The 23,983-nt window shown below is 44.3% G+C and overlaps 1 protein-coding gene across 16 annotated transcripts in view; it reads right to left on the bottom strand.

The window, feature by feature from the left end:
- The window catches only part of sbf1 (SET binding factor 1), a 47,350-nt gene extending 30,201 nt beyond the window's left edge, over nucleotides 1-17,149 (bottom strand). For 8 of the 16 annotated variants that reach the window (XM_078101105.1, XM_078101100.1, XM_078101097.1 and 5 more), the window contains exons 1-5: nucleotides 16,792-17,027; nucleotides 2,875-2,960; nucleotides 1,973-2,110; nucleotides 1,735-1,863; nucleotides 75-185 (exon numbers count right to left, since the gene is read on the bottom strand). In XM_078101105.1, the coding sequence (XP_077957231.1) occupies nucleotides 75-185; nucleotides 1,735-1,863; nucleotides 1,973-2,110; nucleotides 2,875-2,960; nucleotides 16,792-16,846 (519 nt within the window). In that variant the 5' untranslated portion in view covers nucleotides 16,847-17,027. Of the gene's footprint in view, nucleotides 1-74; nucleotides 186-1,734; nucleotides 1,864-1,972; nucleotides 2,111-2,874; nucleotides 2,961-16,791 lie in introns of all 16 variants that reach the window. The other 8 variants (XM_078101106.1, XM_040173784.2, XM_078101101.1 and 5 more) reach the window with 3 other exon arrangements.
- Nucleotides 17,150-23,983: the final 6,834 nt, after the last annotated feature.

Here is a 23,983-nt window from a genome sequence, read left to right on the forward strand (position 1 = left end):
GTGTGTGTGTGTGTGTGTGTGTGTGTGTGTGTGTGTGTTTGAGAGAGACAAGGGCAGGAGTGGTTAGCAGTTACCTGAGAGCCTCCAGCGATGGGGATGACGCAAGTGAGGAGATTTCCAACCACCGTTTCCATGGGGACAGTAAGGCCATCTACATGGACGGTGTAGATCAGACCCAAACAGTTCTGTTCAATCAGGGGGGGAGGGCACAAGGGTCAATAAAAGCATGCCACACGGGGAGAAGGCCCTGATATTGACTGTATTATATTCAGTGATGGGCTATAGACAAGTTTTCTGAGTGAAATAGGTGGGCCGCCATTGGCCTTTCACTCTGCCAACGACTTCCGGTTGTGTCTGCAAAGCACTTCCGGTTAGCGAGTTAGCGTCTTTTACTGTCTTTGGTTAGCGTGCAGAAAAAGTAAACTATGGATGGTGTTACACGCCGACACGGCTCCGGGACATATTGTGCTGTTCGCGTTTGCAACAACCCGTGGCGATTGCTGAATGTTTGGTCGGAAGGAGAATGTTTTGACCGTCAACCATCTACAAGTGAGTAAAATGCTATAGATTTGCACTCAAATACGGAAGGCTTATCATTCAAAGTCAACACAGTCTACTAATTATTACGCAGACGAATGTCAGCTTTTTCATAGAAAAAAAAGTAAGTTAATACCTTTATCCATTCCGAAGCTATTAATAGATATGTCAGGGGTGCGCACTTTGACGCTCGTCAGTCGACTTTGAAGGGTTAAAGCATGCTTTTAGTGCAGGCAGGCTAGAGGGGATTACTTTTTCTTTTTATTACTCTTTGTGTTCTGTTATATATTAACACACGGATACATACAAACATCTTAATACAAGCATAAGATGGGCTAACGTACCTTCCAAAGCACGGCGGCTGCATGGCTACAGGTACAGCCTGCAGTCTCCACATCTCCCGTCTTGGTAATCAAAACCCAGGCGTTATGCGCTGAATTGTTAACGGACTGGCTTGGTTGAACATCGGCCTTTATATGCCCATAATGTGTAAAAGTACACAGCCCACTTTGTCGGAATGGAGGTACTGAAACGCCTCTGAGCTTTTCAGGTTATTAATTGCATTCCCATCCACCGCCATGGCATCAATAAAATAAGAAAAGATCTTGGATGTTGTGATGCTGGGCCATATCGACATGTTGTCCGCCCATGATGTTACCTTACTTGGATGCGGATTGGTCAAAACACCATTTTTAACAAGATTTTCGGTCGAATGTTGCCATTCCAAAGCCATTTTTACACCACTACTCAGCCTGCGCCGGAAGTTCTTGGCAGAAACAGGAAGTAAACCGGAAGTGCCCGGGAAACTTGTCTATAAGGCTATAAGTTGTCAATAGTAAAAAAAAAAAGGTATCATGCAGTTTCTATTAAATTTGAACTAAAATGAACAGAATGTACATTTTTACCTCTAACTCGGTCAACTAAGAGTTAACAAAGGAAACAAAGCCGGTCTTAGTTGGGTCAAAGAGATAGACTTAAATACAGCAGGTGTAGACTTGGGTTTTTCTGATTAATAAGAACAAAATATGGAGGATTAGTCCTTTTGTTGACATTGAGTTTGTTTTGTAAGAGAAAAAGAAGAGAAATAAATTGAATGAGAGAGCGTGTGGAACGTGCTTGCACACACACACACACCGCCTATCCTAATGTCTACTGACACATAAACTATCACTATAGATGCACAAATGAGTGTCATACCCTGAAGACCTCCGTGTGGTCCAGTCGGGACACCAGCACCAGGCTCTTGGGGGCAAAGACCTGAGCTGGTTGGACGACAGTGAGCTCATCATCGGCCTCGTCCACCTCGCCGGCCTCCGCCTTCTTTAGCTGGACGAAGAAAGCATCAACGTGAAGCCACTCACATCAGCTTAACACTACACCTTTTATTTGCATCTTTGCATACCAAACGGCGTTGATCCAAATCAGTGCGTCTCACCTGTGGGTTGTCCAGGCCCTCCCAGAAGGTAAAGCAGGCACAGTAGTGACGGTCAGAGTTGATGTCAGTCAGAACCGCTACAAAGAAGGAAGCAGGTTGCCGCTCGGGAACCAGCTGCCAACCGCTGGGCTGACAGAACTACAGTGGAGGAGGAGGAGCAGGTTAACGGGGTGAGGAGGGGATGGAGGTTATGGGACAAAGGGGGGAACATGCTTTTATCTCAATTAAATCCACAGCCAACAGTTTATGAAGCTATTTTTTGTGGCTTTTTTCACTGGGTTCCACCCGATATTCGTGTGAATTTGTGCTGAATGCCACAATCTCATTCCTCTCTGGCACATTGCATAGCCTTTGTGTTGTTTCTTCTGAATAGTGGATATGTAGCCAAATAACATTATACCAATACAAATAAATAAATATCATATAAATTTGATGTGCTTCAGTCAGTCACAATTGAGCACTAAAGTGTGAACGTAGCCGTAACGCCTTGAAACGGATGTGGTGACATTGGAGGAAAGAGTAGTGGGTCATTAAAACCAGTATCCGTCCTCACCACGCATATCCATAAAATGCAACCTGGCTGGTGTTTGTTCCATCAAATCATGTTGGATTTTCAACCAGATGAAATAGCGGCCTTAGATCACCTTGTACCAAGTGATCCATACCGCTGGGGTTAAGTGAGTCCATGAAATATCTCTTTACTCGTTGGTGTACTGAACATGTGTTTTTTTAATTCAGGAGTAACCTGATATAGATCCAAAAACACAAGAACCCATTTGAACCTTGAATAGCTGCAGTTAGTGTCTTAATCCAAGGGAATGGAACCTGTAACCCCCACAGGGTAAAGTGCCTTGCTCTACCCACTGAGGCCCACTGCAGCTCGTCTACATGAGTTGACTCACCAGCTCTACGCCTTGTGGGAAAGGGCTGTCCTCCCAGTCTTTCTCAGGAAACCGCTGGAGAATGCGACCTTGACCTTCACCCTCTGCTGCAGGGAGTGACACAGAGAGGGACAAATGCAGGGGTCACTCCGTGCTATTTACATCCTTTGTTGTCTGTTTGCTTCTTTAAAGAGACTCCTTAGATGTTTGATTTGTTTCAATAGAGGACTTTGGGGAATGAATGTTGAAATAGAAATAAACTATGTTGAAACGCAACATGTTTTGTTCCAACATGCCACAGGGATTGGAAGTGTGATAGCTTCACCATGAGGAGAGGACTGTGGAGGCGATGAGTGCAGAAGCTGGACACAGCTGATGTCAGTCAGTTGCTAAAGTGCTTCTATTTCTACGCATTTACTACTAATTCATCTAGGACCTATGAATGGACATTTGGAAAGCTGTATCGTCCAGTTGGAATTTTGGTCGTCGCCATGTTGGACTGCAGAGTGAAACAGGTGTAGAACATCATGCTGTATTGAAAACGATTGAGACCATAAACTCATGTTTACAATATTGACTCATACAATCAGAATTCTGTTTGCACCCTGAAGAATCCTGATGGAGAGAATGCGGGTTTAAGCCACTTCCCACTTCCCTTCTTAGACCCGGACGTTGCTGCCTGGTAAGTTCAGATGAAGTCCAAGAAATATTTACTAGTTACAGTTGTTTTCATGTCCATTTTTTCTCCTACATTAGTCAATATCTGTAAACATTAGTGTAATGTGTTGTGATTTCTTCTTGCTGCTGGTTAATGAGGCCATTTCCACTGTTGGCGAGGGCCTCGCTCATCACAGTGGTACAATGACACAACAAAGGCCCTCTTATGTAACCACCACAAGCCTGTCTTTCAGCTTGGCTCCATCTGAAGCCCTGCATGGCAGCATACATCCGCACAGAGAATGCACTTATCCTCCCGATACAAAAGGAGCTGAATCAAGCATACAACTGTACAAGACTAAATATTATCCCATGCTGATAAAAAAGGAGACATCTTTCAAGCATCTACAGCCGTCCATGGCAGTTTCCTGCCTCAGAAAAAATAACAAGAGCCTTTCTACCAAGGAAACTAAACAGAAGCTCAGACTTACGGAGACAATACACAAACAGAAAGTAGGCCAGCTACCAAAACACACAGGGATATACTTGAGTCATCCAGGGATACGTGGACGCCTGTGTGAGCGGCGCTTTGGGTGAAAGTCATCAAAGACATGTTGTTTGGAGCTTATTGTCAGCCTTCTTTGAGCCTGACCTTTACTGGTCAGCCATCAACAAAAATGTACTTAAATCAGACCGGGATACAGTTCTGTATCGAGCTGGTATCGGTTATCGGAACCTCACTGTTCAGGCTCAGATCATCAATAGAACTTTTAGAGACCCCTAAACCGATCTTTCTACTGCTGATACTCTGCAGTGCGCAAATATGGCCACGTATTGCTAATCATCCATGATCCACATTGGCAGATACAGATCTCTCTGTAGTTTGATTATTGCAGCTGTTTGACAACTGTCCAGAGTATTTTTTTTGTGGACACTTTCCCAGAAATTGTCAGTAGACCGTTATTTCATATTGATGTGGAACTGGAAACTGGGAGCCTCAGAAGCACAGTCAATTTTCCACAGTGGCCCGGCAGTCGCAGCTGAGAGGCAAGTACAGTGCAGCACAGAGACAGCCAGCTAGTGAGGGGGAAACACACACACACACACAGAACATTCTACAAAATAGATATAGATCATTTAAATAATTGCATATCTTTTTCCCCAAAGACTGAGCTGAACCATCATGCAGGTGCACCATTATTCATTCTATCAACCTGTGATTAGTCTGTGACATGAGGCACATACCACAACCTGGCTCGTGCACATTCCATTTTATGAATTATACGTCAGCATAGCAGAGCGAAAGCATGCTGGGACCTGCTGTCACCCCTGACAGGATTTTTAAAGAATAAGCGTGTGTGTTGCCTGGTACGGTCTTTGTGTTGCTTTGTGTTACTATGTGTTGTCAGTGGGTGACGTGCAGTCAGGTGGGTCATAAACAAACAAAAACAGAGGGTGTGTCAAGCCGGGACAGAAACACTTGCAGCCAATAGCAGGGCAGGGATCCTTTGACCAGGTACAGCAGGACATCCTGCGGCCGAGGTATCTATAGCAGTGGGTCTGCTACAGACAAAAGGTATGTCTTCCACACAGGAGGATCATTTTGACAGGAGGAATATATAGAATGTAAACAACATTCCAACGGACTTCACACAACAAGTGGTTTCATGTTAGAAAATATTTTGCGGACCGGTCTTGCGGCGGATATAAATAGAAAATAACTGGCCGACGGAAGGTTTACAATGGAGCTAAAACCAGAACCTCTTTTCCTCTATGATCAGACCAGCTGCTGCCGGCTCGGAGGCTAGTTAGCTATGAGCTAAACTGAAGGGCTGGAAATGATCAACACAATGACAAATCACCCTATTTGTGGCCCTGTTTTGAAAATACCCTGCTGCGATGTTATCCGCATTGCTTTTTCCAAGAGGAGAGACGGACAGGAGATGAGGAGAGAAGATAAGTTCCCTTAGAAGGAAAGAGAGGGGGAGGGAAGAGAAGAGAGCAGCCACCCATCAAGTACCACAAATGAGTTGTGATTTGACTTGCTATTTCCATTATGACGCAGAATGTAGATGTCTCTCTGTCAGTTGTTTAGAAGCACAACGGATGCATAAAGCTGCTTAAAACTGGTTCAGGGGCAGAATGAGGATCTCACATTACGCATGTTGGCTCTGTGTACAACATTACAAACTGGTCACTTCATTCATCTTAAACCTCTGGAAGGACCGACAGCGAAGCCACACTGAAAACACAAGCGACAGACGTTCCGGCTGAACATCACTTTCACGGGATTAACATTAATAGAATATTAAAAGGAGAGAAATAAAACACGTCACGGTTACAAAAGAGAACCTAGTGACACTAAGTAGTGCAGTAGTAACATTTATCCCCTCAGTCCCTTTGACACAAAACACATGGGAAATAGATGACCCTTCTAGTTAGTCTTCTAACGTGCTGTGCAGAAATAGGGCAGGAATATGGGGCTTTATTCTATTTCATTATTCATGATAATGTCTGTGGGCTTCCTGGAATGTGAAATGAAGCTTGAATGTTGTAAATTAGGAACAGGGGTGGAAACACAAAGGTGGCAGAGAGACACAACTTGTGATGACAATGTTTAGTTGCTATTTCTCATGTCTCATAGGGACAAACGACCTCTGGACTGAGGGGATTAAGTCTGACAAACGTCCACACATCCTTCCGGCTATCCAGATGTGTGCTGGACCAATCAGAATCTGACAAGGATGCCGCTCCGCACTCAAATGTCCTCAACCGTATACAAACACTGCACGGCAATCTTTCTATATTAAAACAAACAATTCCTTTAAAAGGTGTGATAAACTGCTTTCTTCATGACAAAGACGACACAACGACAAGGCAGCGCCGATGGGATCTAGCACAACAATATCAAACATGCAATATTGTTGATGAATAAACACCCAACTAAAATGTATCTTGGGAATATGTCAGTAGGTTGGATTGTCATAACGGAGGTGCGTCTTCCTCCTCATTCACCCAGTGTTTCTCATCACAAACCTCAAACTAGACTAACAACGACAAAAAGAACTTCCATGTGAATAAACTACTTATTGCTTAAAGACTAAATCTAAAGGCAGCTGCCCCAAGGAACACACAGTGGGCAGAGCTCCAGCAGGCTGTGTGAAGAGGCACCGGTGGATGATGACCCGGAGGAGACTCTGGGATCATAACCCAATGAGGGGGGGTGTGACATCAGCGTTGCCGACTGGCAAGGCTATCGGCTTATTTTCAATCTTATATCTACAACTGACTCTCTTCTATTCACCAAATACAGGTTTTTGGGCCGTATGTTTACAGCACAAGTTTGCCTTTCTGTGATGAATATCTTAGAACCAAAGGAGTGACCTAGAAGCACCGGAGACGCCACAAACTACCGCATTCCCTCATGTACACAGACAGGAGAAAATGGAGGTGATCACTGTGAGCCACCGCCCTGTGTTTCCGGTTTTTGTCCGTTCCAGTGAATCGGCAGGCGTGTTAGAGCAGCTGTGTTAGTAACACAATCAGAGAGCCACAATCAGTGCGTTCAGTTCCTACAGAGCTCAGCCACCGAAGAGGTCAATGGCTTCCTGGTTCTTCATGCAAAGTCCAACACAATCATTCAGCATTTTTGTATTTAATGCTCTAAAAGTTGAGAATTATGGAAGCCCATTTCTGCAACTAAGGGAAAACAATTGAAGGGATAGAAAGTTGAAATTATAAGATATAGATAAGAAGTCTAAATGAGATAAGATTAGATAAAAAAGTCACAATGTAAAATGATGAGATATGACATGTGCATGAGAAGGCTCCTTCATTGGTAAAGTTTTCAGATTCTGACTTCCCCAATTCAATAACTCGTCAGTGAAACGTTATTAAAACCCAAATGACACCTCTCTGTAACGCGGAAAAACATTTTACAAAAATATTCAACTACTTCACTGGTATGAATGGTAGCATGACCACAATCATTCAGTACATCAGTGGGGCCATTATTGTTGTACTACAGCTGTTACTTTGCTTAACTGGGCTTTTGATGAATTCATTTGATTAGCTATTGAACCAGAAGTCAGACAAAACTTTACAGAACTATGAAGGAGTCTGTGCATGCGCATGTCTTATCTTATCATTTTGACTTTTCTATCTTATAATTCTTAGTTTTAATCTAATAATTATGACTTTCTCTCATATTTTCTATCCCTTTTTTATTGGCAAAAATTCCATTGAGAATAGACTTTCCAAGTGAGTTGAAACTGGAAAGCGTTGAAAGTCCAATTGTCTGAGCAAATGAAAAGGGATCTGTTCCCTTTTTAATTTATGCCAAGCAGAGTCTATATAGGCGGATCATTTGAAATACACCATTTTGTCATTAATTATACAATGAAGCTATTCGGTACAGCCCTACACACATAGCCAAGATGTCCGCTCCCTTTAGCCAAAGGAATGAAATTTGTTTAGATATGTGTTAAACCAAAACAATTTAGAGAACTGGTATTGATTTGTAACCTGTATCATAAACACCATAAATCTCCGCTGGCATTTTAAAACTCACGAGCCAAATTAATTACTTTCTACAACTCCATCCACAAAGATCACTTTGTTAAGTGGGATCAGCGAGCGTCATCGCTGCATTACTTTTAGATCACATCCCTGGTTGAAAAAGTAAAAAACTATATCATCATTACATCCAGGCCCTCTGCTATCCACAAAGTATTCTTATACACACACGAGTGATATGGGAGGGTGTGAACATACACACATCAATAAGTAACACTTGACATTCAGAGCGGTCTGAATTTTGTGTCAGATGGCGGCAAAAGAAAACGATAGCGCATTAACAAATGCGCCACCAGGCTGGGCGGCGCTGCCAGTCAGGAGCCAAGTAGCGGGTGAAAAAAAAGAAGCCCCTGCTCCATCTGGAGGCCGCCGTTGCCCTGGAGACAATGTGGGACGTTTTCTTTGTGCGAAGGCTCTTCAGCAAACTCACATGCTTCCTGCAAATATAATGCGAGAAACTAGAGGCTTTCCAGGAAGCCAAACGGCCTCAGAGAGACAAAACTCATTTCAATTCAGAGAATTTCATCTCTCTCTGCTCGAGTCGTAGCCACCATACGGACTCACAGGAGGAGAGGAAAGCCCGCTGGAACACAAAGGACTCAGCACATCATTCCAGACACTGCGACCAGTGTTTGAGACTAAAGTCCATCTGGGATTCAATGCAGCTCCTGACAAGTAACCACCATCCCTGAGCCGGCATCTGCAGCAAGCATATTTCTAGTTTAAATGTGTCGCAGGACAAATGAAATGCTGCTGACTGACAGTTCGCCAGGGAGATGTCCCCTCTGAAGTAACTCTTGATGAGTAAAAAGGTGGACGTAAACTAAACAGAGACCAGACTGAGGTGGGAGCATGTTCGCGCTGTGCTTCAGCAGTTTCACCAACTAGGCCTCATGTCACCAAGCCCCCAGCACTAAACATTCAGTCTTAAATGTGGTGGGGGTTTTACACCTGGGGACACTTGCGTACAGCAGTGTTACAGGCAGCCATTGTTTTTTGCATGGTTTTGACACGGCATCGGTTTTCAGTGCAGGGGGGAATCCCAGCAGCCTCGTAAGTACTGTAACGTAACCTGCTGACAGGAACGGATCTAACAGTGACGTCATTACTATGTCGTGCTTACCAATATTTTATGAATACTCTGAATTCCTGATGCAAGCGTTGCCCAGAGACACATCTAAGAAAATGAAGAACAAGAGGTGATGAACATGCTACGGGTCGTTTTGTGTGAGGCCCAAATATAACATCACGTGTGGTGTGACAGGAACCAGAGCCTGGGACTCATCTGTGGATCACAGTCACACGGTGAGGGAGGCACATGACGGCGTCCCAGACTCCACGGGAGCTTTAAGTGGAGGAGGAGAGGAGGAGGAGGCTGGTGAGGGACTGCAGAAATAAATTGGTTTGGTGAATAAAATAAGTTGTAAATAATGAGTGGGAGGGGGCGGGGGTATGGTTGTCTTAATAAACCTGGTACTGGTACTTCAATACTGAGTGAGGAAACGCGGTAGCTGAGCACATCTTCCTCCTCCCAGACCTTTGTCTTCCTTCAGCGATACCCTGCATCCCTCAAATCATTCCAACCAGCACTCTTCTGTCCCCCCTTTATCACTGCTACTTTATTTCAGCACCACGTGTCTTTTCTGTTTCAAATGAACGCTGAAGCTTTTTCTCAGCCGCAGCACCCACGCACATGGCCCCGGAAATAACAGTGTTACCCAGCAACCAATAGCTATGAAACTGAGAGACTCTGTGCATGTCTGGTTACCAGACAGAAACCAAGTGTCTGTGAAACAAGAAAGGCAGACAGCGAGGTTTGAGCTCAACTTGAAGATGACCAGCTTTATGCCACCAATTTGAAATATGTCTTCTCATTCTCTCCATTTTTTTGGAACATTAACCTCTAAAAGCACAAAACACTCAAACCAATGCCCAGGAATGTCTGGCTTTTGCCGTATGTGAGATGAGTCGGCATTCACTCACTGGACAAATGAGTCTGCAATAGTCACGGATAGAGGACTCTACTGGGCCCACTCAAAGGAATTTATAATACATACGATCAACAGAAGGGAATACAATCAATTCACGTAGAAACAATACAATTCAAATCCACTTCTTAAAGCCGCCATCTGTCAGAGACTTTGAACACAAAACATGATCAACAACGGCAGGACTCACTGGCGATGGAAGAGGACTTCAGGGGGGGGGGGGGGGGGGGGGATTCAGCCCAGTGATATCAAACCAGGTCTGAACACTCCTTTAATCTTCATCTCTAAACCAATCACGTCCTACACAGAAGATTATAGCAAGTGCAGTGGTGGGAATCAGATTGTTTCTTCTGAACAACAGATTTGACCTGGAGGCCGTCTTCATGAACTTAATCTTCTACCACTGGTCACTGTGGTGACAGCCACCCCAAAAGAGAAACGAGGCACTTCATTCAAGAAGTGGTTGAAATGTTAAACTACTCCAGTAACTAGAAATGCATTGATGGAAGGATCCCCATTTGTTCAGAGAAGGACAGGTTTTTTTTTAATGTCTAATGCCACCGAATATTGCTCATATCCAACACTGTGTGCGGGCTAAACACAAGTTGTTGGGATTTTCCTCCTGGGAACATTCAAAATCTTGAAGGTCTCCATTTGATATATAATCTCCAGTAGTGGATGTCAATTTGTCCCAGAATATTGTACAGTACTTATAGGCTGAAGTCTCAACCATTGACAGTGTCACCATTTCTGACACTAACAACAAACCTTTTCTGCGCTGTGCACATTACTACCGCCTTAAACCGGAAACGTTCTACTGATGTCATGACTCCCCGTTGCCGCCATTATCAGCCCGGTGATCTCTGAATCCCGCCTTCTGTGCGTAAGCTCATGATCGTCAGTGAGTGCTGCTGCAGGCAATGTGCACAGGAACAGCTTTTTTAAACTACCCTAGTGCCACAAGTTCACACAATTCAAAGTAAGAAAACGTGAGAACGTAAGAGAACGTGTGATCGAACGAGCTTTGAGTGGAGATAACGTTTTTAAGCCTCTCCATCATGGAAGGACTTCTTGTGCTTAATGATGGAGTGGCTTACCCGGAATGATGCTTCAGTGGCTGCCTTCGCTTTTTATGCTGTGTAAATAATGTCTGCCGTCTGGACCAATGCGATGTTAGTTCCTTCACCTTGCTCTTTCTCAGCTTGCATTCAGAAGAAAGTCAGTGTTGTAGCCTTTATGAAAGGTTCAACAGTGCCACTCCACATCTCCCTTCTTTGGAATAGCGACACTAGAGCAGATTAGGCAAACGCACTTTTAGAATGACATTGTGGGAAAACCAGTCTTCCTCCCATGTTTGTTTTTTACGTCCAGCCAACCTACTCATTTTGAATGAAATGAAATGTGTCTGTTGTAGGGGTTGCTAATTAGCACTACCAGTGTTTTGAATAACGGGTTGGAAACGAATGTTTCTTGTTTTTGTTTTTTTATCCGATTCATCGAAAAAATAATAATAATAGTTAGTTGCAGCCCTAAATATGATGGCGGTAAAGAGACAACAGCAATTGGTAATGCAATTATGTTAAACACGCATCTAACCACCTTATCTTTATTTAAAGTTGTAGTAGAAGAGCAATAATCTTGCACATGCAAGTGTTAATCCCAGGCGTGCACAGCCTGCAGCATGACACTAACACAACTGTTGAAGTGAGCCTCAGATAACCAGCTCCACAAATCCAAAGGACCCCCTATGTTCTGATCCAAACTGCTCCGGGCGCGCTGGAATCCCCCCTCAGGGATTTGAGCGATTGCTCCCTAGAGCACCAACGGGATAACTGTGAGCCACACTGACTCGGCCTTTGTCCTGAGAGGGGACAGAGACATTCTCTAAATACCGGGGAAACCATCAAAGCACCAAGGAACGGGGCAGCCCCAACACCCCATCCAACACGCACAAGCGCACAACCATCCACACCCTCACAACTATCACTATCACGTCTTCACCTTAAAATGCCAACCTGTGGAAAATGTTTCAATTGGATGGGTTCATGTACTATGTGGCAATTCATTTTTAAACGTGCATCTCGCATCTCAATGTAGGGCAAAAGACCAAGCCTCCACCCCCCCAGATCTCATTTACTTAGCCACACACACACACAAAAAACGTTGTCCCACACAGACTTGGATTTGAGTATACAGTTTATGACAGAAAAATACATGTCACCTAAAAGAATTGGTCTATGGCCTGTGTGTGCGTAAAGAAGAGTCTATGGGCTGCGCGTGTGTGTGTGTCTGTCTGTCTCCCAACCCCTAGCACACGGAAACACACGCTTCTGTATCTGTGTAGTAGAAATGAGAGAATGAGGGCAGGTCTGGGGCCTTGGGGCCACCGTCTCCCTCATGAATAACAAGTATTCATGCACAGCAGACTGCTGTGCACTACTGCAGAATGCTGTAATACAGACTCTCTCTCACACACACACACACACAAATCCACACATACGGACACAGGAGGACACGGGCAACATCCCAACAGGAATATGCTGGAAGTCTTCCCTGACTACTTCCTGTACAGACTGGCATATTAATGATTTCTACCAAAACGGCTGATATACACAAGATCTTTGAGGTCTTACAAAATGCTTAATTGCCTTTGTGAGCTGCTTACAATGAAATAGCTTTCTCGATTTGGGGCCAGACAGTGAGGGTTGTGGTTACCCAATTTTGTCTAAATGCTGACATACAAAAAATATATATATATATATTGATTGTTATATTCTTTCACTGTGTAGAAAAGCACACAAATTAAAATTGACTTCATATCAGCACAAAGGAAAACGGCCTTCACATCAAAGAAATCAGCAACATGACGAACTGGTCAATATGAGACAAGCGCTAACCACAATGATGCAGCTTGCAGTGGGGTAGAAGTTGCCACGGTAACAAAGCAAACACATACAGACAGCCACAAACATCTAGGCAGCCATCTGAGTGGCCAATGGGAGAAGAGCCCACGCCAGACCACGCACACACACACACACACACACACACACACACACACAGAGAGAAACAAGCACGCACAAACCAGCACATACACTCATGCACACAAGCAACCAGTGCACCGTAGCCACGGCCCGGCGGCGCTCTGTCGCCTTGTGAAAGGCAGATTGGGAGGGCTATTTCTGGAGGGCCTGAAAGGCTGCAGCCCCGCTCTGGAGGAAGTGGCTGCCCGCATGCAGGCACTGCTGGCAGCATCACACACAATCCGCTCGCTCGCTTTCCATCTGAGAGGTTTCTACTTCCCCCTCGTGCAGGCGTATGCTCACGTTCAAGCACCAATGAATGCACCTGCAAGAGCGACACAAGACAGTCACGGCCCTGTCTCAAAGACACAACCTGACACTTCAACACCAGAGAACAGTGGGAATGAAACACTTTCAATAAATGTTCAGTAGTTGTGCCAGATTCCCTGTCATCCACAACACCGTGGCCTCTGGGATTAAGGAACCATCCACGAATCAGCGTGTGACCAGTTGATTTCATTACTTATCCCTGGGTGACACCAAGAATCTAGAAAACAAAATAAGGATAAGAGGAGGGGGAGGGGGGTACAACTGTCCACATCGATTTTCTGTACCATTCTTTGAGAAATATGTTTTTGTACAAGACCAGGTGTTCATATGGGCAGCCACACAACATCTTTGCCTAGATATTGGAGAATATATATATATATGGTACGAATAACGGATTCTGAAATGCCCCCTTTGATAGATAGATAGATAGAGATTATATATTTATATATATTTATTATATATATATATATATATATATATATATATATATATATATATATCTCAAAGGGGGCATTTCAGAATCCGTTATTTGTACCATTTCATCTACTCCATTGGCCACCAGACGTGACATGGGAACATATTCTGCTTACAGAGAACCACCACCACACAGAAGGAGGTTCCAGTCCAGGGCTGCAGCGCACTGCATGGTGGCTTCTGTTTTATTTAGTATGGATTCATAGCAACCTTAAACCAAAAACGTTTCATTCATCATAAGTCACGAAAAAAACAGTACAGCGGTAATAGAGAACCTCAAATTTGTAAACATAACAATGGATGCTCGGTCCACCGTGGGTACACCTCTTCGTGTCCTCATTGGACTCTCCCTGCAAGCTGTGTGTGTGTGTGTGTGTGTGTGAAAGACGGATCGCAAACACAGTCAAGAGTGTTTAGCATCCGTCTGTGTGTGTGCGTGTGTGTTTTTTGTTAATACAAGCCAGCGTGCCTCTTCACTGTCTGGAATGAGACTGCCTCACACACAAACACAGGCCCCCTTTCTGGATTTCTTTACATGAAAGGGGCGACAATCTGGATTGTCCCTCAGGTCCTGTCCACAGCTTCCTGTTTAGGCCTCCGGCAGTATTCACGCTGGGCTGCTGCTGGGTACGTGGCCCAGCGCAGGAACGACTGTCAAAACACACCGACATACCCAGAAGACCCTCGCCAGCTGGTCACCACTGCAACAGCTACGGACTGATCCCAACCCTCATGGACTTGTGCCGGCCCCCATAAGTCATCTTGAGAAAAAGAAAGCTCCGCTCATAGTATAACTTTGGTTGAGCACAGAGTAGAACAGGCCGACACCTCGAAAGAGCACATGTAGAGGGGGAATGGAAGATTCAAGGCTCTGGAAGAAACAACGCTGTCAAGTGTTTCTTTAACAGGAAACAAGGACAACACGCTTCATCCAGTAGGTAAGAAGCAGTTCTCCCTGCGGGGCTTCTGTCATTGACTAAGAGGCAGCTGAGAGGAGCTGATGCCCACGCTCGCAAAACATTCCACTGACTGAGAGGTAACCAGCAACTCCTCTCTCTCACACACACGCACACACACACACACACACACAGGATGTGTGAAATATTCAAAACACAAGAGGAAACTCCACTGTGCTTCGGAATTCCTGGTATTCTTATGATCGAGGAGCATTTAATCTTGATTCACAGTGTTTCACTTTACAGTAATTACACGGATAAAAGAATAAATAGATAACTATCATCCAAAACTTTTGAACACATGCATGCAAACGTGGAAATTTCGGGGCATCAGAATGTGAGTTTAACCCCAAATCCAGACTTCTACCAGTCACGCTGTAGCAGCCACTGATCTGGTCTGTAAGGAACCGTCCCAAATGTGCGTAGCATTCTCCATCACTTTTAGGATCTTGGCAATCATGAGTGAGGACAAAACTAAAAGTGCACAGTAGACGAGACTGTCCATCTGACTTAAGAAGATGAATTTAGCAGGTTAAAAATGGCTGGTGATGCTTATGATGGGAACAAAATCAACTCAAGCCTTTGGAGAGTCAAGACAATTCCTCCACCTAGAAACTCGAGCGCGGTTTACTAGCATTACTGCAAACAGGGAAGCGGCAGTAGAGGGGCCACGCCAACAACCATCGTCACCCTTGAGTGTTTGGTTTCACAAGGAATGGGAGCCATGATCCAAAGCCTGTGTGGCTTTAATGTCTGCTTCCCAGATGCTTTTTACAGGCTCCTTCTGCACTAGGTTGCATTCGCGCACGGTAGAACAGGAAGGAGCCTTTCTGCAGCGTTTGCAGTGTCCACGTTATAACATCCTGTATTTACCACCATGAAAAAAAACACAAGGTGTATTAAGTGCGTTCATGCAATGACAAAAGTGATGAAAGCCGTTTCTCTGGCTGCGTTTAGCCACTGTGCCACTGTGGGCTTGTCATGTTACGATTTGCCTCTTCTCAATAAATAATGGGCGCAAAAAAAATCCACTCTATATAAAAGATGTTACAAGCTGCATGCTTCTATTGGATTGGGGGGGGGGTTGAATATTTCATGATATAACGCGCCATTATACTGCAAAGATCTAGGCCAAGGCCCTGGCTGAAGGGAGGGGGGGGGGGGGGGGGGGGCTCAGATAACGGTCCAAACCCCGTCCCAACAACACAAGGGAACAGAGCTGTGGTCCGAGGGGGCTCAGGGAGGGGCAAAGCCGTCTGGGTTAATCCACACAAAAACAAAGACAAAGAAAACAATCAGCAACTCCGCCGAGGAGAAGCATCGATTTCCAGTTGAAACATCACGCCTGAAATAAAAGTCCAAGCGGAAATCAGCAGGATTTTCGTGGTCGGACTGTAGCCGCTCAGAACCCTGCAGCCACATCACTGACACCCCGCTGCTCGCCGGAGTCCGGGTCCAGTTTTAAAATGTGCTTCTAAAAGGTGACGGTTGCGGTAGTAACATTTGTTGACAACTGGGGAAGACTGTGAATAAATACGTTTTTAGGTCAGACGACCAAGCGGCCAGCCCCCCTCATAGCTACCCGGCTAACGTTAGCTCTTAGCACATAAAGTTAGCTTAAGTTTGCTGTCAAAAGAATAGGACTGTTTCTTTTTCTCAAGCTAAAGTGCGCCTGGAAGTTAAGCATTGCAAAGGGTGTTGAGCATTCAACGTGTCCTTCCGTCAGAAACGCGGCATGCTCGCTGACAGGCTAGCATTTAAGTACACTAATCCCGGGAGGCCTGCGCGTCCTCGGCACAGAGTTGGAGCAAACTGACAGCTGTAGCATCTATTGTCGGTCAGTTGTGAACGGCGACCCGTCCCGTCCCCGCCTCCTGTTTACTCACGGCTAAGAATACGCCGCTAAAGCTAGCAGGGCAGGCTAACTCAAGTACCCACCTCGCTTGTCGAGGTCGTAAGTGACCACTAGATAGTAGTCGGCGAGCCTGGCCATCTTGGGAGATCACGGCGACAAGCCTTTCTCACTAAATCCTCTTCTGTTTTTTCCGCTAATTGTCCATTTACGTCCTACCGGCGATAGACACATCACGGGCGACAGTAGCATCCTTCCAGCTGCACCCCGCCGCCATACTGTCAGTCTGCCTTGCCCTGACAGCGCAGAGTCGCGAGTCTGCGCAGTAAGGGACTTCCAGGGAGGGGCAGTCGGCAGGAATGTCCCCATCGAGAGGAGCCAAACATGCTCAGGGGCCGAAAGTCTGACCCAAATCCCAGAAGAAACACAGCAGCACCGTCACAGCCACGTCAACTATTATTGGTTTATAATTGTTTTGTATTGTTGTATTACAGATTTGCTACATTTGCCACGGAGTACCCGTGTAGAAGATACTGTTGATAAATACAAAAATAATTATTACCCCACAAATTCATTGCTTGTCCAAAGTCATGCTTGAGACAGTCTCGCTTTGTATCTTCATTTAAGAGCCCACACCAGAACGCACATAAAACAAGGATTATATAATGTCTCAATAATGTTAACACCAAAGGAGTTTGGCTCTTTTCATTTAATATGTAAATTACACTATTCTAATGGAACCTACTGAACTCGGCCTTTTATTAAGGTGCAGTTTGAACCTTTTCTCTCTGTGATTGTATTAAAGGGGCGGTCATGTCTACCAAAAGCTCCACTGCAAGTCATTGATTTGATTTGATTTGGTTTGATTTGATTTGATTTGATTTGATTTGATTTGATTTGATTTTGATTTGTTTTGTTTTGTTGGACGTTGAAGTCATGATTATTTGTACATGAGTAAAGTCTGATTTTGTAGTTGGATGGTAGGTTTTATATCAGACTTTTTCTTTCTCTGCTTCTCAACCAGTACTTCAAACACAGTGGAAAAATGTGAAAGCCTACAACTGGACAAGGATTATAATCTAAATGATTTCATGAACGGGTGTGTTTGAGTGCATGTGTTATTGACTTGGCCGGTGAAGGATGTGGTTGGGTCTTGAAAGGTTCAGCATTCATATATTCTGTTTTAGTTGTAGCTGTTACTTTACCAAAGGACCCATCTTATTGTCTTCATTGCTAAACCATTTTTCAACTCCAATTTCTGTCTCTTGTTTGTCAGACGATTAAGACAATTGTCACTCTTGTGAGGAAAATAAAGCGATTACTGGAAAAATGTTGAACTTTTAGTTTTGAAACACTTGAATTACGCCAAATAAGGCTCAAGAAAACCTTGGCATGATGCTGTGGTATCACTTTGGAGGGCCAGATGACGTGTCAGAGGGATATGAGAGAGGCCTAAGGGCCAACATCCGCGTGGCCCGTCCTTGGCTGTCAGCACACTTCCTGCGCTGTGACTTCTGACCTGAAGTAATCACTCTCTGGCTGAAAACAATCCAGAGCATGAGATGCCACATCTTTCTTCAAGAGCTCGGTTAGTGCCTTACTTGCCTCCATCTCTTCTCACGTAGTTATCTGAGAGAGCGTCTCTCTGATTTACACCAACACCAAAGCTACGTGTTAACAGGAGATAGCAAGCGACCGAATTGTTCCGTTCCCTCTGAGGTCCTACTGAGGTCCCTCCTGTGGTTTTGATTCTTATCGATGGCGAGAGCTCTCAAACACAGACTGACAAGTTGCCATAGAGACAGAAAGCTGTTGAGAGCAATTCAGTCAACTGAGAAAGAGTAAGTTAGAATTGTTTGATCTGTAGTATTATCCACGGTCCCCTTTTGTCCCTGTCAAAGGGTCCCTTTGGCTTTAGCATAGATAACAGTTTCAGTTCCCCCCAGATAAGAGTGTTTGACGTCAGGACTGAGTGATACAAATATTTCTAAATGTAGTTAAACACTAACAATAGATGAATACCTTGCACAACCACTTGATTCTTTGTATTATCAATTCAACTGCCTTTGCTAATCGATAATCATTATCGATGCAACCTTTTATTTCTAATACTGAAATAGATGAAGACAGCCTGTCTGTGACTGATGGTGTGTTCTCCGAACATGCCGCCCAATCAGAGCACCGAGTCACTCTGCAGGATGCGACTAACATGTGATTTCCTGCAGACTAACCAACACACAGGAAGTGGTTTGAAGGCCTCTTGCACATCACTGTTCACAGGACTTTTCCAGCTGCCGACTTCCCTTCGGCTCAGGTGAAGCGCAGCTTGAGCAGGTTATGGCCCCGTTAGTTTAATTCCCCAAAGCTGAGATGAAGCAGATTCTTACTGCCACAGCAATTCTGCTGTTTATTTAATAGTCTCATTTCACTGAGCTACAGATGCAGGCGGCTCTGCTGTAACTGTATACAACATACAAACCTGTGTCTCACATGTCACTGCAGTAATTTGACCTCCGCTATTTCTGCAATGTGTTTACAGTAAACTGGCGTAGCTCCACATTTGTTACTAATTTGTTTTTACCCATAACAAATGAGGAGGCAACCACGGGTAGTATCAATTATGTGTCATGTCTCCTGTGCCATTAAATAGTGCACTGTCTTGCTTGTTTAACCAAAAAAAAAATTATGAAACTATCCTTTATTTAATAATTTAGTCATTTAATCAATCTTTTTTTTTTTTTAATCTTTTATCTTTATTCGTATTTTCACTATGTGGCTTGTAAGAGCTAGATTGATAAAAAGAGATGTGCAAAATGTTAAATAGCCCTGAACTTGATTTCGCACTTCCCATAATGCAACTTAGCATAGAGCAGTGGTTTCCAACGTCAGGACCTCCTTTGAGAATATAGGGACATTGGAAGACCCCCAACTGGACAGAAAAAAGAAAATAGGGTTGTTCCTTGTTTGTTTTGAATGAATTACATTATAATATATAAAATATAAAAAAGGATTTTATTTATAGAATAAGTACATATAGCTTTACTTTTAGTTTTATTACATTTACAACATATTTTCAAATAAATTTACTTCAAATATTAAAATTGAAGTACTGTAATTGGAAGAAATCCACCTTTAATAGGGAGGTTTTTTAAACCACTATTTCAGTTTTGCACGTGTCTTTTTTGCTGCCTTTTGCCGCTGCACGTCTAGCTATCTCTCTCTCTCTCTCTCTCTCTCTCTCTCTCTCTCTCTCTCTCTCTCTCTCTCTCTCTCCTATCTCTCTCTCTCTTTCTCTCTGCCTCTTTGCTGCGTTTGTCGGCTCGTAACCTGAGCCACTCTGGAGGGGTAAGGAACACAACACAGGTCAAGTACTCATGTCAGTTTCGCTTTCGTTTTTTCTCTCATCGTGGCTGTGTGTAAGGGTCTGTGACCCCCCTGTTGCCCCCCCCCCCCCCCCCCCCCTTCCTCCCCTTAAGGGTGACCGGCCACCTGTTTGCAATAGGGACATCAGCCAGTGAAGTTAATGTGAAGATCACCACATTTTGAAGAAAGCCATTGGTTTCAATACAATATATCTACGGGCCTTCTGCAGTGAACGATGAAGATGAAGGAAGATGGTATCTTGTTTAAATGCATCGGAGGAAACGAGACGTTGATAGATCTCCCTCATTTTCTTTCCAGGGAGCTACCTCGTAATCAGAACCTCCTGGCCTTCGCTCCGTCTTTCCCACACTGGAATCCGATCCCTCGTTTCTGCACAAAACTGACTGGGCACTGTCCTGTTGGCTGCCTCCCCCCACACACATACACACCGCCGCACTGGTGAACGGCCATGCCAAACAAACTTTCACTGAGAAGGCTCGGACAAAGACAACAAACCATGGTTTGAACGTCGTCTCTAACAAGCCGTGTAAATAAAGCTTGGTGGAGCAGCCAAGACGATGCCAACGGCGCGACAGTGGGAAAACGTCTCCCGATTGATTCTCAAATGGGGACTGAACAGTGATGTGCAAAACTTAAAAACGCAAGACAAGGCCCTGATGTGATGTTTGTTTTCGTTGTCCAAATGATACATGGTATTTCTAATGTATTGGGGGATCAACTCAGGCTAAACCTAATGGAAAGCATCATGACAGAGTCGCTGTCAGCCGGAGCTGCTGTACAGTATGAACTCTGTTGATGTAACAGGAGGTTCACTAGGGGGCAGCAATCATTAGACTACCACAATGGTGGAATAAACCTGACCCATTGTGAAGAGGTTGGCAGATTCACTCACAAAATACTCAACAAAGTACAGCACTTGTATTACATGGATATTAAATACTGTATATGACTTGAAGAGGAATGCAATGTCTGTCCATCATTTATGGCGGTATCACTTCTTTGCGTAAGGAGGGAGGAAGAAGTGGAGGATGTGTACCTATAAGGCGTGGTCTATTTTTCTAGAATCACAGCTAAATAATCCAAAACAACAGGTAAATCTGCTGGAGACATATTGATGCAAAATGTGGTCTTCAATAATCTGCAGGGAGGAACACAGAGCCCAGGACAGTAAGGATAATGGAGGTAACACTCTACTAGGGCCATGCACTGTTTAAGTGGACACCTGAGCAAACATGCTGTTCTCAGCCGGACCAGGACAGAAAAAACAAGCACTTTGGATAAAGCGTTCTTTAGACACATGAGCTGGTTTACTAATACACCGGAGAAAGCCACACAATGTTCCTTCATAGGACCCACGAGTCCTCGTCAAAACTGCAGGTGTTGGCTGTATGTGCCGTCTTTCAGATGACCTCCCCAAAACACAGATCTCTACACATGCTTAAGCTGTCTGTCACAGAAGTATGATTCAACAAAATAGTAAATAAAAAGGGAGTTAATTCCAGCCAGGCAGATCAAGTTGGTGTGACACTGGAGGCAAATATAATTTATTTTGTGGTAAAGTTTACATTCATATAATTCATTATTAACACATCTTCATGTAAACAGGGGAACAACTATTTACCGGCCTCTCCATGAGCTTTCAACTGCATCCTAACGTACTGAACGGGCCGGTATACTGTACCTCCAAGTATCCATACCAACTTTTTAACTGCTCTTCTGTGGTAAAGAAAAAGCTGTCATGAGGTCTTATCTCAACCTTTCAAATACTACATTTAATTGACATCATATGTAGAGAAATTGGAGAAACAGATACAGCAAAACCTGGACAAATAAAACCATAATTATTTGTATGGGCCCTTTAGAATTATAACGTAACACATTTGATATGTGATTATTTGACAAGGTCTCCTGACATTCTATATTGCACTTTAAAACGCATTATAAATATATTTCCCTGGTGTCATAGAACTGCATTGTTGTCCAAAAACATAGTACTACAGTACTAATACATAACACTACACGTCTGTTTGAAAGGTCTTGGTGTGTATGTGGCTAGCAGCTCGCCGGCCGAGGCCACATCATCATCAGCAGTGAGAGTTTGCTTCCCTGAGGCCGGCGCTGATCTTTGATCAATCCTAATGAGACGAGCGCATCATTTGTCGTGTTTTCCCAGTCTCCTCCGTTCAAAGATTCACATTAACAAAGACAGAGGACGCCGCACAATCAAGCGAAGGTTGCCTGCTCTTTGATCATTTGACTAAGTTGACCGAAACTTGACAAAGATGGAGCCTCTTTTTAAAACCGCCTCTCATGTTCGCTAATTGCCGCCTAAAACAAAAGTAAAAGTAGTGCGCGACTGAGCGATCAAACCCGAGAAGCTGCCCGCGTTGAGAGCCCAGCAGGCACTGATTCACTGAGCCGCCGTCACAGGCCAGAGGACGCTTACATAAACGAGTCAGAATCGGGGGAGTGACCTGCCTCCACTGCTGGAGGAAGTCTGGGTGATAAACGAGTTCCTGTCAGCTCTCTGTGTTGGGAAGTACATCATGAATCATGGAGTCATTAAAGCTGTATCAACAGGTGCCACTTCAGTTTCCGGCAATGCGGAAAAAAAATTTAGCCTAACTTTAGTCAGCAAGGTCAGAACCACACCTGACAACACGGCGGTGAACGTTTCCTTATTTCATTTTTTAAGAGCACAAAAAACGAAGGTAACATGACCTGAATTGGCTCAGCAGGGAGTCTTTAAATGCCCCCAAACTGGATTAATGTGTGAGCGGCAGGTCAAGCCGCAGCACTCACTCTGATGGTGTTATGACGACCAAAGGACTACGTGAGACGATCAAAGGAAGGCCTGGGCAGAGCAGAGCCGCGGGGCGACAGCATCGGGGGGCGAGAAGTTGGCAACTATCGCTGTCCAATCTGTCTGAACGAATATCACTCAAGTAATGCTTCACATTACCAGCAAAGACTGAGATCACACACAGTGACGCCCATCGCTTATCGGCCGCGAACACACAGTTGTGTGTAATATGCGACATCAGCAGCATTTTGTCGTTGTTGCCAAACGTCGATTTGTGATGTTTCATCCTTTTGATGAGCTAAATCACTTTTCTTCCGCTCTGACGGTCAATTCTCAGGTTTTAGCCCCTGTTTGATCTTTAAAAGACGCCACTCTAAAGATACTTACAGACAGAATCCTAATATACATATCCGATATGGTCTCACCATGCTAAGTATTTTGTTTTTAGCCCATTTCCTGAGCTGTATCCAGGTACCCTGAGAACATGAAAAATGTCCATGCACTTTTTATTAGGCAAAAGTAAACATCAGCGCACTGTTTTGAGCGAGCTGATGGCATGTGGCTAAGTGAGCTGTTAACTTAAGCTTTTACGGGGCTAGAAGAAGTGTAGTGTGAATCCTAAATCTCTGGGCTTAGAATAACCCAGGGTTAAAAATGTGCACGTGAACAGGGAGTTATCCAAGGGTCACTCAGGGCTACGAGTGCCAGAATGTGTGTCGCATGAACATAAATATAGATGCTTGCATACTTTTCATTAGACCACATTGTCTTACAAAGAACCATCTTCAATTTGTGATCAATTGGACGTATATGTGATTTAATGTGAAATAGGTCAAAACTTCTTTCCTATCATGTTACAGACGCAATGATTTGTTGTTCCAGAAGGTTGTCTGTCTGTTCTAAATTGGAAAAGGATGCCTTTACATCATACTTGTCCAGTTTTCTGTGGAAGGCCTACTGGTGTTTATGTAGATGAGGCCAATGGTTCTGTACATCAGTGAAACGACAAATAACAAGCATCCCGTCCTTGCATTCCTCACGGAGACTCCGGCTTGTTATTGTCCCCTTTGCCCTCGGATGCGCGGCTTCCA

The sequence above is a fragment of the Gasterosteus aculeatus genome, chromosome 4 (genome assembly GCF_964276395.1).
Source record: "Gasterosteus aculeatus chromosome 4, fGasAcu3.hap1.1, whole genome shotgun sequence".
NCBI lineage: Eukaryota > Metazoa > Chordata > Actinopteri > Perciformes > Gasterosteidae > Gasterosteus > Gasterosteus aculeatus.